Here is a 15,102-nt window from a genome sequence, read left to right as displayed (position 1 = left end):
GTGTTTTTATTTAAAATAAAGGATTTTTCGGTGTCTGTGTTTTTTCACTTCACTTGCGGGTTGATCATGTCAGCTGTCTCATAGATGCTGCCATGATCAAGCCTGGAGTTAATGGCGGTGATCCGCCGCCATTAACTCCGTACATTACCTTGATTGCCACTGCATCACGGCAACAAGAGCCGGGGACACTCCAGCACTGCCGCATAATGGATGCAACAGTCCCGGGACAGCTGCGGCTGATATTCTCGGCTGCGGGAGGTGGGAGGGAGGCGGGGGACATTAACCCTGCTCCTCTCCCTCCCCAGCCTGAGAATACCGGGCCGCCGCTGTGTGCTTACCACGGCTGGATGGTAAATATGCAGCGGAGCCCACGTGTTTTGTTTTCTATATTTCCGTTTGCTTTTTATGTGTGTTCTATGTGTCTGTGTTCTATGTGTCTGTGTTCTATGTCTGTGATGTCTGTGTGCGAGTGCGATGTGTGTTCTATGTCTGTGTCTGTGATCTGTGTGTGTTTACTCTCTGCTTTGCTTCCTCTTCCTGTCATAATGACATCACTTCCCTGCAAACCGCAGGCAAGCGATGTACATTACCGTAGGTAAACCGCGAAATACCGCAGGGAATAACGCAGGAAAACGCAGTGAACCGCACAGAATTCGCATTTGCTGCCTGCATTATTCCCTGCGGGATGTCACGATTACATTGGAGTCAATGCAGTGAAATCCCGCAGCGATGTGCGGAAAAGAATTGACATGCAATTGTTTTTGCTGCGGGAATCCCGCAGCAAAACATGCAGCTGTCGAAATCCGCCCAGTGCGCACAGGATTTTTTTTTTCCCCATAGGATTTGCTGGTGATTCACTGCAGAGATGTTATGAACATTTTCTGCAGCGAAACATGCAGCAAATCCGCAGAAAATCCGCGGCAAAATCCGGTAAGTGCGCACAGGGCCTAAATCTCCCTTACCTTTCATGTGCTGTGGAATAAAAGGCAGAGGAGTGTGATTTAGACTTAAGAGTGCGCACCCCATGTCGCTGTCCTCAGCAGAGGAAGCAGGTGGAGAGAAATGGGTAAGGTGGCCATTTACGTGTGAAATGTATGGTCTCTTTCCAGTCACTGGAGGAGGGTCACTCAAATTCTGTACAGACTCTAGTTTACCCCTTCTAGTCTTTAGTAAGGGTAATGCACTGTAAGTCTTTAGATTTTGACAAGTGAAATCTTTAGGATTTGGTATTCAAGGTAGATATGAAAGATTCTGCTTTTCAATAGATTCTGTAAATGTTTTTAATTTTAATCTGAATATCGTTTTGCCAACACAATAATGGAAAGTCCAACCATTGTTTACTGACTTCGAAGATGAGAAGACTTAAAAGGGATTTTCCTGTGAACAATTTTAAAGTTCATTATAATCAATAGATCTTGGAATAATGATATGTTCCACAATTGCATGTGTTAAAAAAAAAAAAAAAAATTCTTGTACTGAGATCTAATAAATATGTCCCTGCTGTGTATTGTGTGATTGATGTCTGACCTTACAGGGACATAGTCTGATCATTCCACTGGGCAGGGGAGGACACTAGTATGAATACATTACGTCTAATTCTTTCTGTGAGTTAAAACATTTCCCAGTCTGATTTAAAAAAAAAAAAAAAAGTTTTACCTGAAAAGAATTTACGATCCCAATCCGTAATGTCTATATACTTTACTTGCCCCACATCTTGGGCAAGAAAGGGATGATCAGACAATGTTCCTGTACGGTAAGACAAGGCCATTACCCAGTACATAGGGAGACATATATAAGATTATCTCAGCACAGGAAGATTTTGGGTTTTTTTTTGTTTGTTTTTTTTAAAAAACTCATCCAATTGTGGAAATTATTATTCCAAGATCTAGTCATCATAATGTACTTTGTTGGGAAAACCCCTTTTAACTGAAACCATCTATTTCTAGGATGGTTGGCATGCTTCCTACTCCTGTTGAATTTGTGATATCTATTATTAAATATGGATGAGTGAATAGCCTATAATGTATTTGCGCCAGTGTAGTTTGGAATTATGTCTTTATTTTGTTTTTAAGATATTATGCTGGATGGGCTGATAAATGGCATGGAAAAACCATTCCAATTGATGGAGACTATTTCACCTACACGAGGCATGAACCGGTTGGTGTGTGCGCACAGATCATACCGGTAAGGTTTGCTCTGACTTATTGAAAACATGCCTTTATAGCTAGCTTTATAATTTAATTAGGAAACGGGTGTACTAGATCTATTAGTATAATTCTTAATACAAGGAGATGTGGCATTCTCCTCTGTTTGACGGCTTAGTAGATCTCATTTCTCTGCTTTCTTACAGTGGAATTTCCCTCTTCTGATGTTGGCCTGGAAGTTTGGCCCAGCACTGGCTACCGGGAATGTAATCGTCATGAAAGTGGCAGAACAGACACCGCTCACTGCCCTACATATTGCCAGCTTGGTGAAGGAGGTAAGGTCTCCTAAGCTGTTATCTCTAGAGTATGCAAAGATGCATATCCTTACATCTAGGGATTATTGGTGTCATTATAGATGTTTATAGACTTATTTCCTATTTGCTCTACTCAATGGGGCACAATAAAGATCATGTACTTGGGACATGGCTAACCTTTTTTTTCCTTAAACATTAACTAAATGCTGCTTGTAAAACATGGTGGAATTATCATTGGGCTGTCAAATGCTTTTGTTCTTTAGCCTAGAGAGAAGCTAAATACAATCTAAATTCCCACTTTGCTTAGTAGGCCTAGTAATGGAGTTATTGCCTAATATAGGTTTACATTATAGGCATTAAATTGGATGAGCTGTATTTGGTTGAACCAATTAACAGGTTCTGAAGAAGTAGCTTGTTTGTCCGGTCCAAGTATTAGCACATTAATGGGTGGTGGCTTTTGTTGGTCACCTGTCTATACCCTTCCCAACACTATAATAATTCTCCCGAATTCCCATGTGTAGAACAATTGGGCCACTTTAGCCCAATTTCACTGTAGAGGGGATAAGCGTTTGTCACACGTTATTTTGTACTGATCCAATAATTCAAGAAATATGTCTTCTCTTTTTAGGCTGGATTCCCACCAGGCGTGGTTAATATCCTACCTGGCATGGGGCCCACAGCGGGTGCCGCCCTTTCTTCTCACATGGATGTGGACAAAGTTGCTTTCACTGGGTCTACAGAGGTAAAATCTCTGCTCTCTGTTGAGGCTTTCCTGAATTAGGCCATACTAGATCTTTGTAATGTCGGCAATTTGTCTCTAGTGTTCTTCCAGGCTTTTACATGTTATAAAGTAGAACAGTTAATTGCTTTTCCATATTGTATTTACCTGTAGTACAGAAGCTCCTTAAGTTTGTAAAGGTTTTAAGAGCAGATCTAAAATGCGATTTGTACTAGTCTTCTTCGTAATTAAGGACAATCCTGTTAGCCTTTGAGCCTTTTACAGGCTAACATTTGTTAAGATTTGTAATGCAGTGTGAGAGTGAAATAGACTTGACCCAGCACCAAAAACCTGTCGGAAAGGTTAGAGCTCGGGCATAAGGTGTTTTCATTTGGACAAGGTGGAATAATTATGGTGATAATCTATCAACAGGAACAGTTTTGCCAGATCTGTCTTGAGATCAGTCATCACATGATATTGACTTGTTTTTCATACAGACTTATAAGAACAGTCAAAAAGGCACCATCCTATGACAGATACACATGCCTTGTTTTTTCTTTGGCAAAAATAATCAAACTTGCAACAAAGCTTCAAATGCTAGATCGACCTGAGCCTAATCTAGCAAGTGCATCCATGGTTTGTAGATGATCCAATACTTTCAGTAGAATTAATGTATTTTCTTTGCTGTAGGTTGGTCAGTTAATCCAGCAGGCAGCTGGAAAATCCAACCTGAAGAAGGTAACACTTGAGCTTGGTGGGAAGAGCCCCAACATCATACTCTCAGATGCTGATTGTAAGTGACCACTTTGCGCATTTGTGTTATTTTAAATTCCACATATCAGTTCATTAAGTATAAATATCTTAACTCCTTAAAGACCGTGGGCTGTAACTGTACGTCCTAACCTATATATGTGTAATCACCGGCAGCGATCAGCGCACATGTCAGCTGATTTGAACAGCAGACATGTGTGCCTCGCAGGCACAAGTGGAGCCGCAGTCCACCTGCGCCTGTTAACCCCTTAAATCGCAATGTAAAAATGTGACATTGCGATTTAAATCCCCACCGCTGTAAATCTTCACTTACCCGCGCTGTGATGTGATGACTGTGAGCCGATGGTTCCCATAGTAGCACAAGGTAATGTGATGACTCCTGTAGCTCACATGACTCTCTTCCTGCTTCACCCGGCCGAGTGCTGATTGTGACAAGAGGTGAGTATTTCTGGTGATCACAGCTGTGTAGCTGTGATCAACAAAAATTAATGAGCTATCAGACTGCTGATCCTTAGAGTCCCCTAGGGGGACTAATAAAGTAAAAAAAAAAAAACCCTAAATATTCAAATTAACCCCATTCACCCCATTGACAATTAAAGGGTTAAAAAAAATAAAAAATATACACAACTTTGATATTGCAGCATTCAGAAATGCCCAAGCTATCAAAATATAAAATCACGGGGGAAATCTCCGGGTCCAGATGGCCTTCCCATAGAATTCTATAGTAAATATTTTTACGTATTGGCCCCGATTCTTTTAGAGGTTTTCTCACATTTTTCAGCCGGCGACTCTCTACCTGCTTCCTTGTACGAAGCACATATAGTAGTGCTTAGGAAGGAGGGTAAAGACCCACTAGACTGCGGTTCATACCATCCTATATCCCTAGTTAACGTGGATTACAAGATCTTTACCAAAATACTGGTGTCCAGGCTTAATTCAGTCATATTGAGTATAGTTCACCCAGATCAAACTGGATTTATGCCTGGGAAAAACACCTCTATAAATATGACTGGTCCAGTCCATAGTGTAATATAGCACACTGGTCCAGGAGAACGAGTGGGCCTTGCCCTCGCTGGACGCGGCCAAGGCATTTGACTCGGTAGAATGGCCATTTTTATTTGCCTGCCTCCAGAGATTCGCCTTTGGGCCTAAATTCAGTAATTGGATTCATATGTTGTATAGGTCCCCAACAGCCAGGATACTAGTCAATGGTACTATGTCTACACCCTTCTCATTGAATCGGGGCACAAAACAGGGAAGCCCTCTGTCTCCAGCATTGTTTGCACTAGTTATTGAAGCTTTGTCAATTAGAATCCGCTCTCATCCACAGATCACTGGAATCACTATAGCCGACCGCACAGATCAAATAGGATTGTATGCGGATGACATGGTTGTCTTCTTAGATCGAGTGCAAGAGACTCTACCGGTGGTTATAGACACTATAGATAAATTTGGGGAGTTTTCGGGACTACGCATCAACTGGGATAAGTCGGCTTTGATGCCATTAATGCATGGGTCTGAAATTTCAATGGAGGGTAGGTCACCTTTGCAAGTGGTAACTAGCTTTAAATACCTGGGAATACACATACAGAAAGACCATACACTAGACCTGCAGACGAGTATAACACCACTTTTGGAGCACGTTAAACTTAAATATAACTTGTGGAGCAAGCTACCGCTGTCAGTGGTTGGCAGAATAAATTTAATCAAAATATTACTTCCAAAGCTTAGTTATACACTACAACATAGTGCAGTATCAGTACCCAAATCCTTCTTCTCAATGTTGAACTCGCTTACTACCTCTTTCATATGGGGGAAATCCAGACCCAAACTTCGGTTATCCATTTTACAGAGATCCAAAAGACTGGGAGGGATGGTTTTACCGGAGTTCTTCCTCTACTACCTCGCGGGACAGCTTAGGGCACTAGAGACTTGGATGCCTGGATGTCAGCTGCCAAACTCTGAGAGTCACTTGGCACACGCGGCTGGGACTGATTGTTTAGTGGGTTTTCTGGAATCAGATGGACTGAGAACACCACAGCAATTACCCCTCCTCAAATTGGCAATATTAGTCTGGCGACAAGCCAAGAGGGTGGTACACTTCGAAGGGGTGGTGGCGGAACTCCCATTATGGGGGAATAGCCACTTCCATACTCTGAGAGATCACCCCTCGGCGCAATTCTGGGCCACTTACAGCATCAGTGCATTAGGTGATCTTTTTGTCCCGGGAACCACAACCTTCAAGTCCTTTGAACAAGTCCAGATTGAATATAATGTTCCAAGATCACAGTTTTTTAGATACCTGCAGATTCGCACAACGATCCAATCCCACAAACAGAAAATTGTAGTGAGGAAATTGATATCATCACTTCCTATGATAGGTATTCTAAAATCACAAGGACCTCGAGGCCTAATCTCAGCTATATATACTTACCTGTTGTCAGTGGGGGTGGAGTCGGACCCCTTGCCAGCCCAGGATAGATGGAAATCTCTAATTCCCTCTCTACAGGGAGAGGAATGGGAAGAGATATTGGAATCTCCGACTGCGGTATCCCCTTCGATTAATAAGTTGATTCAATGCTACATTGTCCACCAGGCATACCTTACTCCAACTCGATTATTTAGTATGGGCAGTTCTCGTACATCGGAGTGCCCGAGGTGTCATCTCTCAGGGGCAAATTTCATACACATGATCTGGAGCTGTCCTAATATATCCTCGTACTGGCGGGGAGTGACATCTCTGCTGACATCGATTGTGTCAATTCCTGTTTTGTGTGACCCTTTGATATGCCTGTTTGGGGTGGTGGAGGAAGAGTCCTGTGATCATTACATGACAATATTCCTCAGAGAGGCATTGTTTCTGACTAGGAAATTAATAGCTCTGAGCTGGGTGGGAGATTCGAATCCAACTGTGCGGTCCTGGGTTAAATTAGTCAATGCAACCATAGTCTATGAGCGGGTGGTATATTATAATAGGGGGTGCCCTGGAAAATTTAACAAAATCTGGGGTTTGTGGAATTCTTCTCCAGACACACTTGCGGAGGTCTGAGGGAGATTATGCGGATAATGGTGGTTCCCGTTAGATGTTGGGATATGAAACACTGTCCAATGGTATATTGAGGTATTATAATGCAATGTGGCTGTTGTTGTTGTTCTTTCTTTCTTCCTTTTTCTATTCCTCTTTCTATCTTGTTTTCAAAATATGGTCATGCTGATAGAGCTGTTCTTATGCTCAATATAAAATTAGATATATATGCAAATGATAAGAAATATGGATAATAACATTGTGCCATCTTAAGTGCTAAAGATATTATGGACTTTATATGACTGCTCATTGTTATATTCAAATATTACTATCTATATACTGAGCTATCTTTATATGGCAAATGTCAGTTGTACCATGTTTGAAATTGTTAATAAAACGAAGTTAAAAAAAAATATATAAAATCACTATCTGAAAACTGCGTAGCAGCAAAACTGTTCCAAACGCCAAATTTACATTTTTTTGGTCTCCGCAAATTTTGCACAAAATGCAATAACAGGCAAATCAAAACGTAGCATCTGTGCAAAAATGGTACCATTAAAAACATCAGATTGAGAATCAAAAAATAAGCAGTCACTGAGCCATTGATCCCAAAAAATGAAAATGCTACAGGTCATGGAACATGGCGAAAATAGTGAGCCACTTTTTGGGATAAACTTCTGCTTTTTTTTTATAACCCCTTAGATAAAAGTAAACATATACATATTTGGTATCCACAAACTGGTACTGACCTAAGGAATCCTACTGACACATCAGTTTTACCATATAGTGAACAAAATAGCCCAAAAAAAATCATGCAATTGCACTTTTTTGCAATTTTTCCACGCTTGGAATTTTTTCGCCATTTTTCAGTACACAATATTGTAAAACTTATGGTTTCATTTAAAAGTACAACTCGTCCCGTAAAAAACAAGCCCTGATATGGCAAGATTGAGGGACACATAAAAACGTTATGGCTCTCGGAAGAAGGAGAGCAAAAAAACCCCAAAAACTGAAAATAGGCTGGGGTTAAAGGGGTTATCCGCTACTAGACAACCCTTCCTTAACAGTTAGTGCATAATGTAAGAATAATTGTAACCTGCTGAGTGGCTGGAGTGCTCATGTGACCTCGATGGCGGACGCAGACAGAAGGCCCCTGTACAAGAACAACATATGAACCTTTGCAACTCAATAGCTCATCATAATACACAATCTCACCTCTTATAAAGGGTAGAAGTGGGTCCCCTTATCTTTTGGGCCACTGTGCAACTGCACAGATTGCCCCAATGAGGTCACGCAGAGGCTGACATAACTATTAGCAGCCGCTTATTGACTGCAGCCTTCAGTATTCTGTTAGAGTTGACGTCCTCTCTGGCGGAATATTACAGCATGCAGTTATTGTTCACTGATTAGCTGCACGGTCATGTGACAATGTCACTTGACCATTCGATGACACGTTGCGGTCACTAGAGGAACAATGCTGATCTGGGTGGGTGCTGATCTTTTGGGTGTTTTTTTTTTTTTCTTTAATTTTATTTTGTAAATTTTAGATGTTCTCCACAAACAGACAACCCCCTTTATAGGTGATTTTGAGGGGAAATTGCAATTGATGTTAAGAAGAAAGATCACATTCTGTAACTATATATTTCAAGTTTTGAATTGTTGAAGGCTGATGCACTTTGAGAAAATCTGTTTCAAAATGTTTGTATAATTATTTTTTTTTTGTAAATGTAAACGCAATCTCTGCCCATCTAGTGTATAACTTTTTAGTAATGCATGCAGATGATCATTAATTACATAAATCAAATAGTATTCATCTGCTAAAAATACCTGCCTGTTTAGTGTCTGAGCCATAGAGTGATTTACACTCGTCAATCTTAATTTTTTTTTTTTCTCTGCACAGTGGATTGGGCCGTAGAACAGTCCCATTTTGCCCTGTTCTTTAACCAGGGACAGTGCTGCAGTGCCGGCTCTCGCACATATGTACAGGAGGATATCTACAATGAATTTGTGGAGAGAAGTGTCCAACGTGCAAAGAACAGAATTGTCGGGAACCCATTTGACTTCAAAACTGAACAAGGACCCCAGGTAATGGTCTGCAAAAAAAGGGTGAAGTTTTTATGGAGTAGAATCTGGTCACCAATAACAAAACGTATACATGCCCAACAAATTTAAATTTATATTGAAAAATGTAGCGGAATTGGATAGCTTTGTTTGTAGACTGTCACAATTTGTATTGCATGGGCGCGGAGCAAATATGTGACACAATAGTCTGTTTTAGGGCCCGAAATTGTTTAAATTAATATTCAAAAAGTCAGCGTAGAGATGGTAATTAGATATAGTTTGCCAAAAGGCAACTAAACCCCTAAACTAAATACTCTCAATAAAATAAAACTTTTAATAATTTCAAATAATAATATAACAGTATAAACTGATCATATTCCTTAGATGAAGTGGACAGACAGCGTTGATTAGTTATATAGTTTGCATATAGCTGAACATCGGCCAATTGTCAGCACTAAATGACTGTAAGGGGCAGCCTGTCCATGAAACTAACACTAGACTCGTCTTCTTAAAATAGAATGATTTGCCTCCCCAACATGTTTTACCACACTGGTGTCCTCAGGGGTCTAAGGTAAAAAATGTTGACGCCCTTTGGGTTGATTCAGTATGGCAATGCGGCCTTTGGATCAAAAAAAGTTAGTTTACACCTCATTTAAGTCTACCATAAAGAGAAGACTTCTTGAGTATTAGAGGGTTCATCACAAGGTGCAAACCATTAATCAGCCTTATGAAAGGCCAGATTAGACTTTGTCAAAAAGCATCTAAAGAAGCCCGCCCAGTCCTGGAAAAGTATTTTGGAAAGATGAAACTGATTAGCCTGTACCAGAATGATGGTAAGAAGTCTGGATAGGGCTCGAAACGGCTCATAATCCAAAGCGTACCACATCCTCTGTAAAACCTGGTGGAGGCAGTTGGAAGCATGAGCATATGCATGCCTTTCAATGTGTATGCATGCACAGTATCTCACAAAAGTGAGTACACCCTTCATTTATGTAAATATTTTACTATATCTCTTCACGGAACAACATTGAAGATATGACGCTATTATACAATGTAAAGAAATCAGTATACAACTTTCATAAGTGTACTCGTAAATGTGGTGTGCCCTCTAATGGCTGTGTGTCCAGTTGTTTAATGTCAAAACCGCTGGCAACAAAACGGAGTATACACCTAAGTGAACATGGTCAAATTGTGTCCAATTAGCCATTTTACTTCCCCCAATGTCATGTAACTCATTAGCCTTACAAGGTCTCAGGTGTGAATGGGGAGCAGGTTTTAAATTTGGTATTATCGCTCACACACACACTCTCATACTGGTCACTGGAAGTTCAGCATGGCACCTTATGGCAAATAATTCTCTGAAGATCTGAAAGAATTGATGCGCTACATCAGTGTTTCTCAACTCCAGTCTTCAAGACCCACCAACAGATCATGTTTTCAGGTTTTCCTCAATGTTAGAAAGGGAATAATTCCATCACCTGTGCAACATTAAGGAAATCCTGAAAACCTGATTGAGGAAAACCTGAAAACATGATCTGTTGGTGGGTCTTGAGGACTGGAGTTGAGAAACACTGCTCTACATGAAGATGGCCTAGGCTGTAAGAAAATTGCAAACCTGAAACTGAGCTGCAGCATGGTGGCCAAGACCATACAGCGGTTTAACAAGACAGGTTCCACTCAGAACAGGTCTCAGCATTGTCGACCAAGCAAAGAAGTCCAGAGGTTGTGTCTTTTTAAAATAGATGTATGAGTGCTGCTAGCATTTTTGCAGCGTTTAAAGGGGTGGGGGGGTCAGCCTGTCAGCGCTCAGACCCTACAGCGCACACTTCATCATATTGATCTGCATGACTGTTGTTCCTGAAGGAAGCATCTTCTAAAGATGATGCAAAAGAAAACCTGCAAATGTCTGCTGCTCTTTAGCAAACTATAGCATGGATTACTTGAACCATGTCTTGTGGTCTGATGAGACCTTGCTAAAGAAACTGTGGGTAAAGGTGCTGAACTGGCCAAGCATATCTCCAGTCCTACACCATATCGAGCACCTGTTGGGCATCCTCAAATGGAAGTGGAATGAGCGCAAGGTCTCTAACATCCACCAGCTTCGTGATGTCATGATCAAGGAATGAAAGAGGATCCAGAGGCTCCTGTGAAACTCTAGTGAACTCACTTCCCAGAGAGTTAAAGCAGTGCTTGAAAATAATAATGACCACACAAAAAATTGTCAATCTGGGCACAATTGAGCTATTTTCAGGGGTTTACTTTCTTTTGTTGCCAGGGGTTTAGACAATGTCTGTGAGTTATTTATAGTGCACACCACATTTGCACTGTTCTACAATATGTACAGTGACTACTTTACATTGTATCAAAATGTTATATCTTCAGTATTGAGCCATGAACGGATATAAACTATAAAATATGTAATATTTTAGCTATTTCACCCGTTCTACCCCCGGTTGTCGGGCTTTTTTATTGGCACATTTTTAAATTTTTTTGAAGCGTTAGCTAAAGACGAAATGTATTTAATGTGCAAAAACTTCTCTGTAAAATAAAAATTTTGGGTGTAAACTCAGTGGTCTTGAAGTTGCCTTGTTGTTACGGGACTTTATGGGTTGGGCCTTCTTTATATATTCCTTCCCTGGCTGCTTTCCTCCCCTTTATTTATTTAAATTTTGAGTCACGACCGCCACCATTAACCCTATGGCTGGCGTATGTACAGTGGTATGTTTATATTTGTAGTTGAATAGTTTAATAAAATGGCACCAAAGTCAGCAGGTGCACATACCATGACCTCCGACACTATTTTATTGAAGACACTGAGAATATCAACTGAAACAAACTGGTGACTGGTGATATTCGCAGAGACAGTGTCTTAAATAAAATAGCGCCAGAGTCATTTTATTGAAGAATTCAACTGCAAGGTGAACTTAGCGCGTGTTTCTTCTTTATCTATTTGTCCCCTTTATTTAAATTTTGCGCCTCTGTTGCCGCCATTATCCCTATGGCCAGCACGTGCGCAATGCTTTGTCCATGTAGTTGAATCATTCAATCAAATTGTACCGCATTTGGCGTGTGCACATACTGTGATCTCCTGCGCCTTTTTCTTGAAGACACGATCTCTGTGAATATCATCTGTAACAAACTGGTGATATCTGCAGAGACAGTGTCTTCAATGAAATGGCGCCAGACTTCGCAGTATGCGCATACACGGACTTTGGTGCCGTTTTATTTAAGAATTAATTTACAATGTGAACTTAGCACTGCACACGCGTCAGTCTTCCCGCCTTCGGACAGGACGTGTTCAGCATTCTATTATTATTATAGATAGATTATTGGATACGCTTGATAAGGGTCTAGATGTCCATAGCAACCAATCAGAGCTCAGCTTTCACTTTTCAGCTTTCAGCATTGAAGCTGCTGAGGTACTCTGGTTGCTATAGGCAACCAGAACAATCTTACTGTGAGGCAATGCTCATAAATGAGGCCCCAGTTACTTCTGCAGTGGCTAACCTTTTTTTTTTTTTTTTAAAAAATAAAAATAGGCCCTTTGGCCAATCAAACGGTTCAATCCCGGCTTTGGAGAGAAGGACATGTTCAACATTTATCTATCTAGATATACATCTCACAAAAGTGTGTACACCCCTCGCAGTTTTGTAAATAGATTTTGATATGTATTAATGTATATAATAGAATTTTGTGGGGGGGTTTTGTTGGATTTTATACTATAATACGTGCATGTGCACAAGTATCAAAACTACCAGAAAACAAATGGGCATGTCACATGATTTTGTGTTTTTGTTTTTACATTCTCAGAGATCATTCTGAATCTAAATGTAATTGCCAATAAAAAGACAACTTGATCTTTCAGGTGGATGAGGAGCAGTTCAAGAAGATTTTGGGCTACATCAAATCTGGAAAACAAGAAGGTGCGAAGTTGCTGTGTGGTGGGAACCCTGCTGCAGACCGCGGCTATTTTATTCAACCCACAATTTTTGGAGAGGTGTCTGATAATATGACCATTGCTAGAGAGGAGGTAAAAAAATATATTTTTTTTATTTATTTTTGTTTAATAAAATGTTGGGGTTTTTTTTTTTTTTTTTAGAACAATGCGTATCCTAGTTTAATTTTTATTTAAAAAAAATAACATTGCACAGAATAGGAATTCTCCTGAACTAATGACCATTTTTCCCCTCCAGTTAACCTTTTTAAATGCATTAAATATAATTAAGGCTCTTTGCACATGGCAGTTTAACAGCAGGAGCCATTTATTTAAAGCCTAAAGTCTGGATCCGCTTTTGTCCTGTCAGATCAGAAAGCTTGAGAAAGGCTTTTCTTATCTCAGGATTGGAACCCAATCCTTTCCTTGGCACTAAATATAAAAAGTAGTTATACAGTTATACAGCCTTGCGCCCAAAACCTATGAGGAAGCATATATTTGTAAAATTGTACACCTTTGTAAGTCTAAGCTGAAATAATCCATAGAATTAAGCCGTTCATTTAAAACTGTTTGATAATACAATATGGTGGTAAAATGGGCATGTGTAACTTCATTTTCCTTTTTTTTTTTTTTTTTTTTTTAATATATAGATTTTTGGACCAGTCATGCAAATTTTAAAATTTAAAACCATTGAGGATGTCATTGAGAGGGCAAACAGCTCAATGTACGGTTTGGCAGCAGCTGTGTTCACAAAAGATATTGATAAAGCCAACTATGTTTCTCAAGCACTGCGGGCAGGAACAGTTTGGTAAGTGTTCTTTGCAAAAATAGACCTATAGACACGATTTATGCCCCTATTTTCAGTGCAAACTATCCGGACCACCTCTCCTCCTGTCACGTTGCATAGTTGGTAATGCCGTCCAATCCATCTCTGAAATCTGATAGTTTTGGATGCATGGCCAACTGCACATATCAATTGTCCTTTTCTGGATGTACTTTCGCGATATGAAACCCCACTAGTTAGTTTCATTCACATAGGTGGGTATATTTTGGTAAAAAATGTAAAAAAGGAATAAATTGAGAGTAAAGGGTTTTTTTTGTTTTTTTTTTTTTCCTTTTTTATTTAAATATTGAAAACAAAATTTGTGAAAACTTTAGAAGTACATTTTTGCACTTATGTCTGGGCAATTCTATGCACAGGCATATACCAGGGCTTGATACAATGCAATATTAATTATAGTTTTTAGAAGTATATTATACTGGTTTGTATCTAATAATATATAAAAAGTGAATACACCCCTCACATTATTGTTGATATTTTATTATATCTTTTCACTGGACAACACTGAAGATATGACACTTTGACTACTTTACATTATATCAGTGTACAGCTTGTAGAACAGTGTAAATTTGGTGTGCCCTCTAAATAACTCAACACACAAACATTAGTGCCAAAACCGCTCACAATAAACATGCGTACACCCCAGTATGAAATCTGCCAAAGTGTCATATTTTTTTTTCTGTGGCCGCCATACTTTTCAAGCACTGCCTTAAGTCTGTCATAAAATTCACTAAGGGTTTCATGGATGCTACTAGAATTCTCTTCCATCCTGACATCACGGGACTGGTGCATGTGAGACCTTTTGCTCCTCCACCTTCCGTTTGAGGATGCCCCATAGATGAGGAATAGGGTTTAGGTCCGGAGACATGCTTGGCCTGTCCAGCACCGGTACCCACAGTTTCTTTAGCAAGGCCATGGTCGTCTTGCGTGTTTTGGGTCATAATCGTGTTGGAATACTGCCTTGTAGCCCAGTTTTCAAAGGCAGGGGATCTTGCTCTGTTTCAATATGTCACAATACATGTTGGCATTCATGGTTCCCTCAATGCATCTGTTACTTTTCACAGCTGGTAGCACTCATGCAGCCCAAAACTGACACTCCCACAATCATGCTTGACTGTAGGCAAGACACACTTGTGTTTGTACTCCTCACCTGGTTGCCGCCACACAAGCATGACACCATCTGAACTAAATAAGTTTATCTTGGTCTCATCAGACCACCGGAAATAGTTACAGAAATCTTTTTTTTGTGCACCATCTTCAGAAAAGGCTTCCTTCTGAGACGACAGCCATGGAG

General features: G+C 40.1%; 1 protein-coding gene across 1 annotated transcript in view; it reads left to right on the top strand.

Annotated features, from left to right (window-relative positions):
* LOC142251162 (aldehyde dehydrogenase, mitochondrial-like) overlaps window positions 1-15,102 on the top strand; it is a 67,876-nt gene that overhangs the window by 41,645 nt on the left and 11,129 nt on the right. Inside the window, exons 5-11 of the mRNA XM_075323702.1 lie at window positions 2,073-2,184; window positions 2,351-2,479; window positions 3,087-3,200; window positions 3,867-3,969; window positions 8,873-9,057; window positions 12,899-13,063; window positions 13,618-13,775. Coding sequence (XP_075179817.1) covers window positions 2,073-2,184; window positions 2,351-2,479; window positions 3,087-3,200; window positions 3,867-3,969; window positions 8,873-9,057; window positions 12,899-13,063; window positions 13,618-13,775 — 966 coding nt within the window. The remainder of the gene's footprint in view (window positions 1-2,072; window positions 2,185-2,350; window positions 2,480-3,086; window positions 3,201-3,866; window positions 3,970-8,872; window positions 9,058-12,898; window positions 13,064-13,617; window positions 13,776-15,102) is intronic.

Source organism: Anomaloglossus baeobatrachus, chromosome 1 (assembly GCF_048569485.1).
Source record: "Anomaloglossus baeobatrachus isolate aAnoBae1 chromosome 1, aAnoBae1.hap1, whole genome shotgun sequence".
NCBI classification, from domain to species: Eukaryota; Metazoa; Chordata; class Amphibia; order Anura; family Aromobatidae; genus Anomaloglossus; species Anomaloglossus baeobatrachus.
Note: the sequence above shows the minus strand (reverse complement) of the source record. Positions and strands in the feature narration are given on the sequence as shown.